The sequence below is a fragment of the Xiphophorus couchianus genome, chromosome 2 (assembly GCF_001444195.1).
Source record: "Xiphophorus couchianus chromosome 2, X_couchianus-1.0, whole genome shotgun sequence".
Classification (NCBI taxonomy): domain Eukaryota; kingdom Metazoa; phylum Chordata; class Actinopteri; order Cyprinodontiformes; family Poeciliidae; genus Xiphophorus; species Xiphophorus couchianus.
In genome coordinates this window covers 11,785,831-11,802,325 of record NC_040229.1, presented here as the reverse complement: position 1 = coordinate 11,802,325, position 16,495 = coordinate 11,785,831, and the positions used below count along the sequence as shown (strand labels likewise).

The following is a 16,495-nucleotide window of genomic DNA, read 5'->3' as shown; positions in this document are numbered from 1 at the left end:
GCGCTGCTAATTCTAAGAGAGCATTCTGGTTTGCTAAACCCAAAAAAATCCAAGCACATGCTGGTTTATACATTTATGTAGTAAAATTCAATTCTGCATTAATTTAATAAGATTTCATATCTCTTCCAATTTCATATGATTTGGTTTCTGATTAAACTGAAGGATGTTTAAGTAATCCCTTGTTAATAGATATTGAGTATGTTCATTTTCTTGTAGTAAACTATGAACATAAATTTTAATCAAAGCAAATCTTATATAGCATTAAGTTGAAAAAAAAGAAGCTTAGTGACAATCAGCCTTCCTTTTATACCTCAACAAATCAACTACAAAAATATAAAAACTACTTACGCCCACCATGGTCAGAAGACCAAAACCAGCAGCACTGGTTTTGGTCAGGAGATCCTGCTAAAATTGACGATAAATTGACACTGTATAGTCAAGTAAGTTAAGAAAATTCTAGTTTTTTGGATGCAATATTTGCCACATTAGTTAATTTATCAAGCCATGTTTTTTTTTTTCCTTGCCAACTGTGGCAGGATCGGTCCTCCATACATTTTGTCATCCGATTACATCTGCATGTCTTTGTTAGCTTTAACCTTCACATGCATGTGAACATTCAAATCAAAGCCTAAAGTATATCGGGTCCTAAAGAGACAACAGAAAAAAAAAATTTTCTACAAAAGACTTAAGTGCTCCTGTTTAAAAAATATTCCAGGAGAAAACGTTATCCCTTCAACTGATAATTACTTGACTGTAACACCTTTAGAAAAATTTTGCATCGCAAACATTTGATGTAACAAAAGAACCCCTTTTGAAATTAGAACCAGCATTTCACACCTTTTTGTGATGCCTTTTAGAAATAAGCTCATTACATTGGAGCCCTCTGTCAAAGGTATTTAAACAGACGGCATGAATCCAGGCAGCAGAAAGCTTACGTTTGCAGCCACTGGATTAATCTGCTCAAGTGTAAATAAATGTGAATTGGGTTGATAAAATTAAGCTCACACAGCTGCACAAATAGAAAAATATCACAAATGTAGGAATACTGACAACCTAATGGTGTAATAATTACTAATAGATATGTTACAACAGATATTACCCAAAATGAGAACTTTCAGTTTGTATACTGTAAGTTAATCTTAGCCTACATCAGCTATATTTCAACAATAATTATTATGAAGGCAGGAAGTACACAAGCTAGTAACTTTACTGATGGAAAACCTTTTGTTTATGAACAATAAATGCAGAGTCTCGGTCAGCAGGAAGATTCACATTGTAGCCATGATGCTTAAAGTTCACAAACATTAAGATTTGTGTAATGTACAAAATGGACCACACCACATTTTTTAGCCTTCAATGCTCACAGATACCTAATTAAAAAGACTGAATACTAGAATTCAATCAAAAGGTGCATCAACAGGTATAAATTGTGCACATTTATCCAACTAGGATAAACGACGTTGTTCAGAACATGCGCATTAATTTTTTCTGTTTTTTCCAATGATTCACTGATTATCTAGGTGTATTAAAGGGACGGAATTATGTATTTTTTAGGTACATAGTGCCATTTTATATTACAATTAAGTAACTATGTTGCCTCCATTTATTACTGTGAGGTACATTAGAAACAATTCTGAAATTTATCACCTTGAAATCAGGTTTCTATCTCTTCAAGAAACTCCTAGTCTTTCCGACACACCTCCTTCATAACCATGTTCATCCATTATGCCGTTCACAATCATTTTTAGGAGTGTCATACTGAGAGGTAGTTGTTACGTAATGCAGTGTAGATTAAAGCTTCTGCTTGTATTTGTACGTAAACTTACCAGCTTCCGTTGACACCAACCACAGACGCCACAAAGAGCCACCAGCCAAACTGCACAAACTGTCACTGCGAGGGAGACCAGGAACACACTGAGGGACACCGAGCCTGGACACACAACAACACGTAAGAGAGGAAAAAGATCAGTGATGTCTTTTTTAGGGGTGGGCAGGGGAGACACACAGGTGCTTAAAATGAAAACACGGGTTGATTACATGCCACTGTAAATGCTGTCAAATGGAAAGCGTCTCAAAATAGAGCTGCGCCTTCTCCCCTGCACGATTAATTGAATTGCCAAGCTGGGCTGCCTTTTTTTTTTTTTTTTTACACATTCCATCGTAAGCTGAGAATTACAATCTTACTGGCCTCCGTGGAGGAGCATTTCAATACCTTTTCAATACGAACCTGAGGCAGGCATCAGTCAGCAGCACACACGTCACTGTCATGGTGTCGAGGCTTGTTAACTGACAGGCTGAGAGTGAAAGGGTGAGGTTTGGGTGGTGGGGTGGATGGGAGGCTGGGGTGACAATGCAAGAGAGCTCGTGATTAATGGGCAGCAGAGGATGCCCAGGGACTGTGGTGGCTCTGGAAGACTCATAAAAAACACCATCCACTGCTTCCCCCTGGTGTGAGGAATTTTTTAGAATCCACATTTTAAAATCTTCACTTTGGATGACAGAAATGCTCAGCCTAAATGAAGGGAGAAAGATGCTAATATGTTGAAATTTGGGATTTCATTACCTAACAGTTCCTAAATAAACAGCAATATGCCAGAGTACACCTCCAAGCCCGCTCAACGACAAAAACTGACAAACAGCTCAGCCTTCCTACACCAACTGGGTTTGTTCTAGTTTCCCCAACAGCTATCTCTCTCCCTTTCTGTGCTTGTCACAACTGGCCTTTTCATCATATTTCTCCTTTCTATCTTTGCATTATTCTCCTCCTCACCAAGACCCGTGGGAGCAGATTAGCTCAGAAAGGAGCAAAAAGTGGCAGTGAAGTTGTTTTATGTGGGAAAGCTGCCTTTTTCTCTTCAGCCTCAGCTACTGTTTCAGAGCCAGCGTGAGTCCACTTCAGAAACCATGACCCTGCACAGACCGGCACAGAGCATGGATGGGAAAAAAAAAAAAAGAGGAAAAAATTAATGAGAAGCACACAGCGATTAGGCTACTAGATCCAACAAGCTTCCCCAAGAGCAAAAAGACTTTTAGTTTTCACTAAATACAACAAATAGGAAAAAATAGGACACCACTCTTTGCTGGAAGAATTTTTTTCTCTCTCTTGTATTATGCACACAACTTAATTTCACCAAACTCAGATCCAGAACCGCACAGCATTCTGGGAGATGTAGGCAAAGAAAACGCTTTAGCCACTCAGTTTCTCATTGCCAGCTGAACAAGGCTTTTGGCATCAACTAACTCACTCACTCTCTGGTTACATAGCAACTCGCTCACTCTTTGGTTACCTAGCAACAACCTGCTGAGTAACTTGCGGCACTAGTTTAACGTTTCGCCACCGTTCCGCATAACTGCTTATGGAGTGAAAACCGTGGATAAAAGAGGAAAGGTCACGCTAACAATATGTAGTATTTCAGATATTTAAAACCTAAAATGTATCAATATTTATTGATACTGACTGACATGAAAGTCTTATATTGTGATACGTTTTTAACCCACATCATCCAGCCCTATGTTTTCATTATTTTTACCCTCTATTATACTATAATGACAATCTCATACCAAACCTATTAGTCTATTAAAAACATGTGGATTTTTTACATTTTTACACTTTTTTGTCCTGCTGGGTTTCTTAAGCTGGAAATGACTTAAATGTGAGTTAGTGTTCATCTGATGTATTGTTATCCGCTGCTTTATTTGGATAAAAATGGTCCGCTGTCATTTTTTTCTCTATAAATCTTTTGGCCTTGCTGTATCCCTTTCGTCATCTTCTCCATCAGCATATAAACTTGGTCCTTCTTCAAATCCACGATCAGTGTTGGAACTCCTTCACTCAGTGGATTTTGTCTTTGTGTTCCTCTTGTTGTTGGATTTATGATTTTGGATTCCCTGCTTTGGGTTTTTGTTAAGTGAAATAAAGCTTTTATCCAAATCTTAGTATGTAAGCCTGCATTTTGCATCATTCCAACATTCCTCACGAACAATTCAGTGCTTTAATCCAATATTTTTATGATATATTATGTATGCCTATTTTTCATTCTTTTTTTGCATCCACAGTGAGTGATTATAACTGAATGTGTTTGGGAATAAGTCATTACACATTCTGTTATATCCCTGCCCCCTTATTACCAGATGGGAGTTCGATATTTACTGAAGACCTATTTATATTTCAGGCAAACTTTTAGAAGCCATCCACTAATTAAAGCCCAGACTTAAATAGTGCGTTATTATTTTAAAGCGGACGAGAATTAAAAACTTACAGTAGTAGAATGAACTTGAGTATTTTTCTGTGGAACAAAACTTCAAATTCTAAGTTTTGCAATCTAAATGTTCTAAAAAAAAAAAAAAAGCAGCTTGAGAGGCTGAAATACTGAGGTGCAATGCTACTTGAGACACCATTGCCTAGTGTTTGCAAATCAGCCAATCCCAGAGCATTATTCCTTTTACTTGGTGCTGATTAGTTTTAACCACCAAGTGTGAAAATAAAGAAGATTTTAGATATTAATTGTCTTGGGAACAAAATGTGTGCCTTTGTTGTAATTAATTCACATTTTGCACAGGATGGGATTGAAAACATTTTTCCAGCATTTGCTTGAACTGTGCCTAGTATAACAGTGGTTATTATAACAGCTACTGTGCGCAAAGCTACTAAGTACTTTTAAAGACCCAGCCTTTGTATTGCCATATATTTTGCACTTCAACAAAGAGAAAGACTAAACTGTCGGCTTGAATGTAAAGAACTTGGCTGAATTAAAGCCTACAGAGTTTTGGGGATAAATTAGAGTGAACACTGCAAACCAGGCCTTCTCGTCCAACATCAGTGGCTGACTTTTCAAATGTGGTTCCGGAAGAATGGTCAAAAATTCCTGTAAACAAACTCAAAAACTTTGTGCAAAGCCTACCCAAAAGAGCTGAAGTTGTTGCAGCTGTAAAGAGTGTCGAGTCATCAGAATAAACTAAACGGTTTAAAAACTGAATGCCACTCAAGTGAATGAATACCTTTGGGAATACAGTATATTAACCTTATGATCTGGGAAGGCCATTGATTTAGGCACCCCAGAGTAGTTACTGTGAGAAATTAAGGGACTTCTCAAACGTGCGTGAATAAGTCAGAGTAAATCAAACATTTTAACATAATACAATGATAGAAAAACATCAATTTTGCAGCTAAATAAGCAGAAAACAACAACCTCCATATGACAACACTGAATCATCAATTGTGCATTGCAAGTTAAAGAAATACTGTGGTCCAGTCAGCTAAATTTATGGAAAACACAGTTACATATTATTTTTGCTTGTCTCAACTAAAAGGTCCAGGTGTTCTGATGTTGCGAAAATGTGCAAGCTGTTCGTAACACTAATATTTTTTTTTATAGTCTTAGGAGAAGTCAAACATTTTATAAACCTGAGGGGTGTGAATAACCATGGAGATAAACTTCTTGATAAAATAGTAGGAGAAGGAGCAGAGTCTCTCTTGTCAATGCTTTAGAACTGCCAACCTCTCCAATACGTGTTAGCCTGATGTTAGCCAAAGAAGACAATGGAATTGTCTCTAAAACACAACAGAATAACATTTTACTTGCAACTGGGTTAAAAATACTATTTAAAAGAAGCGATAAATGATTTCAGATGTTTTATGTGGTGCTTCAGGAATCCAACAATGCTCTCAATGCAGATATATCAAGAAGTCTCTACACTATCTTTGTTCATCCCCTGACTACAAATGAAGTTGACCCAGCCGAGTAAACACACTTGATCGTACTCCCCTGACCTTTATCTGATTGTAAAGTTACAACCAGCATAACATTCATTACAAGCGTCTTGTCCATTATTTATCTGTCTTTATCTTTGCTCAGACGCCCGGCAGAAGACAAGCTCTATGTATGAGAGGGTCTGTAAAGCTCAGCCTTCTCCTGGATGATGAATATCTCTATTCACAGATGTTCAAAAATAGCCTCTGTGGTCTGCTTGTGTATTCTAAAAGCAGGTCAATAAAGTCGAGTCCATTAGAAAGCATGGCATTAGCACGAGTAGCAATGAATCTTAAACAAGTAGAGTCGAACTGTTGCGAAGCTCTGGGCATGTGGGAGAGGCAGTTGGTGCTGAGTGGCTCAGTGATAAATGTTTGGATGTGTCAGGATCCATGGAAGCCAGCAGCTGATGTACAGCCATCAAGCCCTGCATTTTCTCTGAAGGTCAAAAGGTGGGGATGTGACAGGTGGTTAGGAGAGAGTTTATGAGCTACATCACTCACATGGCTTTCAACTGAAAAGATGTATTTAAAGTAACAGACAGTTCCACTTTGCTTCCCATTTCATGGTTCCCTTTTTTATAGCCATCTGTAGCGTGCAAAACTTGGCTAAAGGAATAAAAGGAAGGAAATACACTGTGTGGAGGTATTAGAGATATATTCAAATCTTCTATGGCTGTGCAGGAAAAAAAACTGCATCATTAGAGGAAAAAAAGCATGCAAAACCTCTAGTCATCACAGCGCTCCGGAAATTAAATTTATTCTTCCCGCTGCACAACTCATAGCTTGAAATACTTCAGCAGGTGCAGCTTTGGAAGGGTGAAAGGTTAAAATGGTTGTTTGCATTCTGAATTTGCAAACAGAGAAGCAATATTCTAACATACACATAGCTTAAGCCAGCACTGTAAAAAATCATAGCAAAGGGAGGGTGCTAAATCTCATCTGCAATGGCACTACTCGGTAAGAAATGACAAGTGAGGTGAACAAGCCATTGAAGCCTTTGATCAAAGGCCTTTAGAAGTCAGGTCACTCTTGAACTTGAAAGTCACTTGCTTGTTTTAGATTTCAGTGGCTCTCTCTTTTATATGCACATAAAAGAGGAAATAAATGGCTCTGTGTACTGGGGCAAGTGCTTCCAATGATGCTGCAAATGAGCTTGTAATAAACCCTTCTCACTGAAGAGAAAAACAAAAGACCGAATTCATACAAGAGGTTAAGTGTGGACAGTCAACAAGAAAGGTGGAGCCGAAGTGTGAAGTTGTGACTGGCATTGGATCCCCCCCCGGATGATGAAATCTGAGTAAACATACCATGGCTTCATGTTGTTTACATGAATAATTAAAATATAACATCATTTAATTATACTTTTTAAAAACAGAAATGTATTTAGTCCTACTGCTGCTAAATATTACATAATACATTCATTAAAAATGATCAATTTCCCCTTGATCAGTGAAAAACTGAAAAATCCTAAAGAATTTCCTATTTATCAAGTGCACCAAAAATAATAGTTTGTACTGTTTTTGTTTTAATAATACATTGCTCAATCATATTTATATATTTATTTTTTAATTTAGCAAAATGTTTTCTTTCTTGCCAGACAAAATTATAAATGTGTTATGCTGCATCTAACCAAGAGAAATTTAGTACATTTTATGCAAAATGCAGGGTTCTGTTGCGTAACAAGAGTGTAACTTTCTCTGAGGCGCATTTATTTATTTATTTATTTTTTATTTATTTATTTAAAAACATATTTAAGGATCAACTGGTGGTGAAGGTCTCTACTAGTGTCACCAAGTGATCAGATAATTGTTAAATAAATAAGAACATAGTTCATGGCATCAATTTCAGTTTCAATCTCAATAGTTGCAGACTCCTTAAGGTGCGTTCATTATCATCAGCACAGACAGAATGTCTGCATATTGTTGTATGACGATAAGTAATAATATAGTTGGGTTTTAATATTTTTGACTAGCGGTTGCATTAGTCATGTAGCAGTGAAAACAATGTTTAATGCACCTGTGTGAAAGCTGCAGCACTCATACTTAGGAATTATTTCTATTTTAAAATATTTTAAAAATCCATTTCAGCCAGGCTTATCTTGCGATCAAATAATGTATGCTACAGTTATATATGTACAAAGGTGATGCTTCAGTGTTATTAGCCAACTAGTATAGCATAATATAATTCCACACTATTTAAATGAAAGGTAAACCAACAACACTGTAACAGAGGTCAATGACATATGCTTTAATGTATAAATCAAGATAATTTACAATCAGAACAAGAAAGCTCAGCTTTAGTGACAATCCGAATCAACAGGTTAGAGTTCTAGGAAAAACAGAAATCAGTATTTAAAAAGAAAAGATTGATCATCTATAGTATTGACTATTAATGCCAAATCTGTCTGTCTTGCGAGATAAGCAAATGTGCTGCAGCCTTTTTTGGCCAGCCAACTACCAGGGTTGTGTTACATTAACCCACAGAAAACTAGCAATTTCTTTGTCAAATCAATAAATAATTTCAAACAGGATCCACATGATGACAGCTTTAAAACTGTACTTTCATAAAGCATTGGTATATCTTGATAGCAATAATTGGCTTATGCCTATTTATGACATTAAGCATTGTTGTGACTGCAAATGTAATCTGGTCCCCATGGAGTGACCTCAGGCCCAATGACATACAGGTACCAGTCCTCAGGGGGAGAAAAAGCTTTGCTAATTAGACAGGCGGATCTGGAGCAGTGTCCAGTCATCAAAACTGCCAAAGCATATCTGTGTGCTCTAAGTGAGGTGAAGAGGACTGTGCCTCAAGAGATCTGGATTCAAAGCTCGTAGCCTATAAGTAACTTCAAAGAGCCTACTTCTTCTATTTGAGCCTGGGTTCTGCACTTTTTGTAGCCACTGATCGGCAGGGTAAACCTCAGATGTCACTCCATAGTCTCTTCTGCCTCAGGAGCAGAAACAGGATGTTTCAGCAAAATTTTGTTTGCCCGCAGCTAAAGCACGATGCTGAGTTTTGCAATTGTGTTCTGACTGCTTACTGGTTCAATTTTACATAGTAGATTTTTTTTTTTTTTTTCCTTTGGAGTCCGAGGACTAATACATAGCTGATTGCAATCAGCAGATTTGAATTATTTCTGCTGTACTAAGTTGAGCTGCAACTGCAAGAGCAACCTTAAATATAATTTTTTTTAAAAACAAAAAAAAAACTATACATCTATTTTAGATTAAGGTAAAAAATGTGTCAAAATGACGTGGTGGCATTTAATTTACCGATATTCTCAAAAACTAACCTGCTGCTCTGACATTCGCTCGACATTATAGCTGTAACATTGCCATTCCAACACAGTTCAGTGGGCATTTGCTTTCTTACAGACTGCCATTTTTGCTCAGATCACAAATAGACTGACAGGTTCCCACTGCAGGCGGCCAAAAGTGCAAACCATTTGAATTATTATCAGGATTGGAGGAAAATTGTGGCACATTTTTCTAAAAAGCTCCAAGCTTTTAAAAAAAAAAAACTCAAAGATGTAGACTATCTTTAAAGCATCACATCCAAAACAATTGGACACACACAAAAAAACAGAAAACAGGAAGATACGATGTGCAGTGGGGCTACGCAGGCAGCACACCTCACATTTATCAGCACTGCTGGAAACGATGTGTGTAAGATCTAAAAAGAAGCCATCTTTTGGTGCAATAGCATATTCTCACCCTGCAGTTCTTATAGTTCTGGGGTTTGTTAGAACTCCTCCATCATTTTCTCTATTTAAGATCTTAAAGGCCTCAGTTACATTCATTTTTGTGGAAGTGTTTATAGCGTCAATAGTTTTGTCAGGTAAAATTTTCACTACTATTTTTGCCCCACTAGATAAGCATACTAAAAGTAAAGTTAAAACTTGTTTCTCTCCCTTTTTCATGGTTGTGTTTTATGCTACTGAAATAAAACATTAATTTGACCATCTTTATCCAGGTTGCAACTTCCTGATAATGTGGCCAGCATTGTAGTTAAGGTCAGCTTTTAGACATAAGGAACACCACATTTTACAATGCAACGGCTGAATGTGTATGGGCAAAGATTTGCTTACATAAATAATTCATCTTCAGATGAACTGATAGCAAGGAACAGAGGCTATTTTCAGGAGACGGAGAAAAAAAAAAAACAAGCTGAAGCCTTGGAAATTCGAGTCCACAGCAGATACTCCAGCTCCATGTGCAGCAAATCACATGGATGTGTACTGGATCAGTGAAATTTTGACAGGTGGGCCGCACCTGTGGTGAGAGCAAGTGTCTCTTGCTTCCCCTGTAGGCTGCAGGGCGCTTTGCCTGTTCTTTGGTCCCAATATGCTCCCCGAGGCTCAGCTGTAGCACCGCTGTGCCCCTCACAGAGGCCGCTTCGTAGTAAACGTAAGCGGACCACCACTCATGTACGTCTCGGTTCAGTGACAACCTCCATCTCGTCCGAGTAACAAGGCGTGCTTGCATTTAACTAGCAAGGCATCATGTGACACATGCACAGCGTCACCTAGAAAGGCACCATCTGTTCTGTGTTGGTTATAAAGCCAGCCCAAATGCCAGGCAAACGCTGTAAAACTTGAAAGAAAGCTCTAATTAAAAACTGATTTTTGAGGGATCTGAAAATCCAAAGAGGAAAAACAAAAAGCACAGGAAAGGGGGTAAGAAAGGGAGCTAATATTGTATGAAAACCTCCAGATAATAAATAAGGCATCAAAAGCAAGCCTCGGAGACGAACTGGATAGAAAACACAGATAGAGGAGACAACCTTTTTCACATAGATGTTACAATCAAACATCTTAGTGTTTATATTTAGAATTTTGCTAAATAAATGAGCATAAAGTAATGCTTATATGCAATGTAGATGGAAAATGTATTTGTATTTATGGAGTCCAAAATTCGGTCACCCAGGAAATTAAGCTATTTTACTAAATAGCTCGAGCTCATTCAGACTGATTTTTCTAACAATCCTCTTTTAATTTCATTAAAAGATATCAGATTAAATGGAGCTAAATACATGCATGCACTCACTATTTAGATTTCTCAGTTATGCAGCACTTTTCCATGGTCTTTCACATTAAAATACACATGTGTGTGATTGAAATGTGACAAAATGTATATAAATGCTTTGACTAAGGAGTTATACTAGCTCTAATTATAGTCCCAACACTTCACTAGGCTTGAAGAGTAGTCATGTCCCTAAACACAGAGTTTTAATTCAAAAGATGCAAAGCTTTATATCCACAAACCTAAGCTCAGCACGGATATTTTTAGCAATGTTAATTCACTGTCATAACCCCAGTGGGAGGTAACTGAATATAATCCACTTTCAATTCCATCTGATCAATAGATAAAACTAACTTTCTGGCAGCATCTATCTCTCCCCTGCCTTAGATAAGAGTTACATTAAACTGTAACATATATCAGATAATCTATCAGTGTCCCTGGGATAATTTTCTTCCCCCAGCTCTGGCACAGAACGACAAAATTAAGAGGTAAGATTGAAATAAATTACTTTAATGTGTAAGCCTCATAGAGCCAGCCCATTTATAAAAAGGCAGCTTCCCTTGCCTTCAAATGAGCAAATTCGTATTTGTGCTGCTGCCTTAAGTGAAGCGCACGTTAATAATAGATTACAGATATATATCAGAGAATCCCTTCAAATGTTGCTCTAACAAAGGTTAATGTACCTGCCTGGATGCTATCTTAATATTTGTCAGTGCAGTCCATCTGTGCTGAATTAATAATAAATCATGCATTTAACTTCTAATCAACTGTAACTCTTGACTTCCTGTCCAGCAGGCGATAAGTATAGAATTAACCCTGTTTTATAAGTACCACCTAAGAGCTCCCGCGTGTCAGAGACAAATAAGCAATATATCACTGGCACCTGATCAAGCTGAATGAGCTTCTCGTGTCCCCCAAGCTTTGGGCTGTTATGGCTGCTTCACACAGCTCCAAATAAGCCATTATTCACCAGTCCCACTGGTGGCTTTGAGTTTATTGATTTAAGTCCACAATGTGGCTGCTGATACTCTGGAGGTGGACTAGTGTCTTTCCCAGTAATGAGCTTGTGAGCTGTAGACTAAGTCCGTCATGGCTACCAGGATTCTGGAATCAGGGCCATTAAATTTTATTTGTTCTAAGCAGGGTCAGACTTCCCAATAAACCAGCCTCTGGATTGTTAAACAACGCCTCTGGCCTAATGGCTTCTTGCACACATTTTACAAATGCTTGTTATCTCCTAAGGCTGGACAGGAAACAACATTTGTCACTTTATTTCCATTTTTAGAACACATGCACTGATCTGTCCTAACTATGGCATGAACTGTGTTTTATTTCTTGCTCTCTCTGCTTTGGGTTATTCTGTCTATTCGATCCAATATTTCAGTTGCTTCATAACCCTGAGGCAAAAACTGTTTCCTACAGAGGACTTGTTTCTGGAGGGTGAAAAGAAATCAAGCTTTTGTACCTTTTCATTCTTATGGAGCACATCAATTTTCCTACATAACTGATCTCTGCAGCAAAAGTGCTTGCTGTGTCCTTTATTAAGAAGAAGCTAGACATCTATTCAATATGTTTCACTCAAAACATTGTATTTGTACATAAAATAATCCACAGAGAGTGACAGGATTCAAGAAGATGCAGTTAAACTCATGAAGATAGCAACCATCTATGGTAATAGTTTCCTGTTTTGAAGGGCATCCTTCAAAATGCTCTTTTGTATCTGTAACAGTGTTTATGTAAATGACACAACTCGGAAAAACACTGAAAAAGTGTTTTGTGATTTTAGGTTTAATTCTGTGCATAATTAGGTTTCATGCAGGACTCTTGTTATCTCAACATGTTGGTAAAATCAAAATATAATTTTCATCCTAAATTTGGCATTCGAATGGATTATTATGAGCTTAGCTGCATAAACAGGTAGTTTACTGGCTATGCTATAATCTAATGTTACATCACGGCAGTGCTTCAAAGTGATTATGTTTTGCATTGACCTGATAAAACATGTTTTTTAACAGGTGTATGGACAGTTGTGGACAACTGCTCCACTTAGTTACCTACCCATAAATATTAAGTTGCTCCTTTAAATGCAAAGTAAAGCATGCCAGCTATTAATCCTGGCATATCCAACTGTCTACACCCACTCAGTGCTAACTTTTTATCACTTTCACCTAATGTACTCAACACAAACTTCTAATTTATCTCCTTTAAAAAGGACACCGCCTTCCAGAAAATGGATACACATACATGCTCAGAGTTGCAAACATCCACACAGTCACGCACTCTTCCACTTGACACATCCTAAGCCAAGTGACATGAGTGGGATCCTCTCAGAGCACTTTTGGGATGTGAAGAAAGCGAGAAAATGGAGAAAAAGCAGCGCAGGAAAAAAAAAAAAAAAAAAAAAGAGTAGGAGTGGGAGTGAGGGAAGAGGGACTCAACTGTAATGCTATTGAAAAGCGATTTGTGAAGCCTGTGCATATGCATACAGGCCTACAGTCCCCATCTGCCCACATCAACTGCTTGCTGCTGGTGACATCAACCAAGACAAAGAGGTCTCGGATGCTCCAGATGTATCATGTGGGTGGCATAATAAAATCTAATCCAAGTCGAAGTCAATTGTTTTTGCCTGAAGATACGGAGTAGCATGCATGCCCCTGCACTTAGATATCAATGTCTGATTCCTGCCCCTCTGGTCACGTGCAAAATATTAGCCTAAATATTCTCTGCCTTTTAAAATGGGAAAACAATTATTAATGGTGTAATTAAATTATTGGCAGGACAAGTGCAACTTTAATTGAACGGCTGCTAAATGACAGTCAAATGACAGCGAAGCAGCCTATTCTCGGCATATCCGTTATGGTTTATGTGAAGTCTCATCAGACACAACAGAAGCAAAGCATGAGCTTGCAGCTCAAGGGGTTTCATGTGATTATCCAGTTTCCAGGAGTGACGGGTGTCTACCAAACAATGAACAAAGTTCATATGGGCATGGCAGACAGACTCCGCGGAACACAAATTAATTCATTTTGATTCACGACGACATAAAGGGCTCTACCTTTTGCATCTTAATTCAAATAAAGACAGCTTGTAAAAGTCACTTTATTACCAGACTGGACAGAGCAGGCAGTAAAAACCCTGCAAACTGAAGTCAGTAGCTGGAGGTTAGAATACTGACTGAGCCACAGCCCAGTCAAAGTCCTCTACCTTTAGAGTCCATAAAAAATCCACTAAAACACAGACCTTAAGTGACCCAATGCCATTCCTGTGTGTGTGTTTTAGTCTGTTACACACATTCCCTGCAGTCACATCTTCACACTGACTAACTTAAAATGGTGTGAGGAGAGATCCATACGCCCCGCCTGTAACCACAACCTTCTCACAACTGGTGTCAGGAGGAGTTGCTGATGAGAGGATGATGAACAAGTGTGCGACAACATAGTGAGAAAGAGTAAGAGGGTTCAGAAAAAAGAACTGGATCTGGTGTCTGTATGCTGAAAAGGCAGCCAAACTGGAACTTATGAGAAACGGCATGTTAACTCCAGAATATGGGGCTTTAGAAATGGTGATTCCTGCTTTCCTCACAGTAAACAGAATACAGACTTTAGAAAGTATTCTCAAAGTATAGAGTGAATTTCCACAGAATTTGAAAAACAATCTCTAAAATCTGTTGTGGTGTTGCTATAACGAATAGTGGAAAATCAGCAGCATCAGACGTAGTTCAGGTTTTGTTCTCTTTACTCTCGTCCGTTCTCCTTCTCCTCTTTCTCTACCACATACAGCGTATTTTGTCACATCATATTCAGAGCTCCCCCTTCTGTCCTTTTCATGCAATAGCAGAACATAACATTTTCCCTTTTCCTGAAACAATTACTTACATGTAACATTTGCACTGGATAACTCACAGCAGAAAGCTAAGTTTGTAAAATTACCATTTCAATAACCAACAGCAATTTGAAAATTTTACGAACCATATTAGCTAAGGCAGCAACAGTACATTAAATGAATGTCAGCATTAGAACAAAATTACCAGTTTCACTGTTAACCATAAGCATTATAGTATGAACATTTAAACCTCTTTATTTTTGTATTTTACTTTAGTGGAACCGTAGTATATCTTTACTTGTCTAATAACACTAATACCAGTCTAAACAGTAGGATTTACATAAAGTTTCACTTTATCTTACAAAACCTGACAACCATCTTGGTGCATTTCTAGATCTCTGACTTCTTCTAAGTGCAGCACGGGGTTCAATCATTGTTTCCTGGCAGTGCAAAGGTATCAAATACAGTATCACTATTTTGTTCTGAACCAGCTAAGGTTTGTTTTGGGAAGTGTGCAAGTTTTCAAGCATTCCACTTGCGTCCGTCGCTTAACAAGAAAGTGTTTTGTCCAACTTTCTTCATGACAGTCCGTGGTTCTGTAAATCTTGAAGATCCTTTGGAAACGTGCCCAGGTCTGTGAACACGAACAGTGTCACCCACTTTGACTGTTGGTACTTTAGCGCTCATTTTCTTGTCTGTGTATTCCTTCATTTTATTTTGCTTTTGTTTCACTCTCTTTTGTATTTGGGCATGTTTTTTGCTTTTTAGTTCTACTGGGAGTATGTTAAACTTGGTGCGCATCTTTCTGTTTCTCAGTAGCTCAAATGGGGTTACTCCAGTGGTTGCACGAGGAGTAGCTCGGTAGTTGTGCAGGAATTCTGTTACAGCTTTTTTCCATGAACTGTGACTTCTTTCAGATGTCTGTATACAGTACTTAAGTACTCTGTTGAATCTTTCCACAGCACCATTTGCTTTAGGATAGTATACACTGGACCTTAAGTGCTGTATCTCTCTCCCTCAGAAAATTATTAAATGCATGAGAAGTAAACTGATAACCATTATCTGAGACAAGGTATATCGGATTACCTTCCCTACTGAACACAGTGGCTAAAAAGCGAATGACAACATCTGTAGTGACAGTAGAAGTGAATGCAACCTCAGGTCATTTGCTGTAGTAATCTGTAAGTACAATAGAATAACGGCAGTCCCATGTAGCATTTTCAAATGGACCTGTAATGTCTATTGCAACTTTTTCCCATGGTTTACTAGGGAATTCAACTGGAGTACGTGGAGCAGGAGCAGTTATGGCTACCTTATCACTGTACTGGCAGTTAACACAGGAAGCAATGACAGAATGCACAAATTTGTCCAGTTGTGGCCACCAGAAAAGTTCACGCAGTCTCTGCTTGGTACAGACAATGCCTTGATGTCCTTCATGTGCTAAATCACATGTGTCAAACTCAAGGCCCGCGGGCCAGATGTGGCCCGCCACGTCATTTTATGTGGCACGCGAGAGTGTCCGTGTTGAGTATCTAAAAATAAATACAGAAAAATAAATTAAGAGCGTGCTTTGACCAAAAACTACATTTCCCACAATGCCTTTCTACCTCGGTAGCCGCGGCAGTGTTTCCACATCCATGCCAACAAGTGGAATTGAGATATCAATAATGATCCCAAAATGTCCAGAAAGAGAAAAGTTGATGCAGACGGAAGACTGTTTCAAGAAAGATGGGAAGGCGAATACTTGTTTGTGCTTCAAGGAGAAAGACCAGTATGTCTTTTGTGTTACGAGGCGGTGTCGGTTGTCAAAGAGTACAATCTGCGTCGACATTTTGACACCAAACACGGAGCTAAGTATGCTAAAGCTAGCCTTCAAGAAAAGCAACAAATTGCCCAA

At 38.2% G+C, this 16,495-nt stretch overlaps 1 protein-coding gene across 1 annotated transcript in view; it reads right to left on the bottom strand.

Moving 5' to 3' along the window:
- The window catches only part of LOC114150465 (synaptotagmin-7-like), a 65,257-nt gene that overhangs the window by 12,189 nt on the left and 36,573 nt on the right, over positions 1-16,495 (bottom strand). Inside the window, exon 2 of the mRNA XM_028026867.1 lies at positions 1,827-1,930. Within this exon, the coding sequence (XP_027882668.1) occupies positions 1,827-1,930 (104 nt within the window). The remainder of the gene's footprint in view (positions 1-1,826; positions 1,931-16,495) is intronic.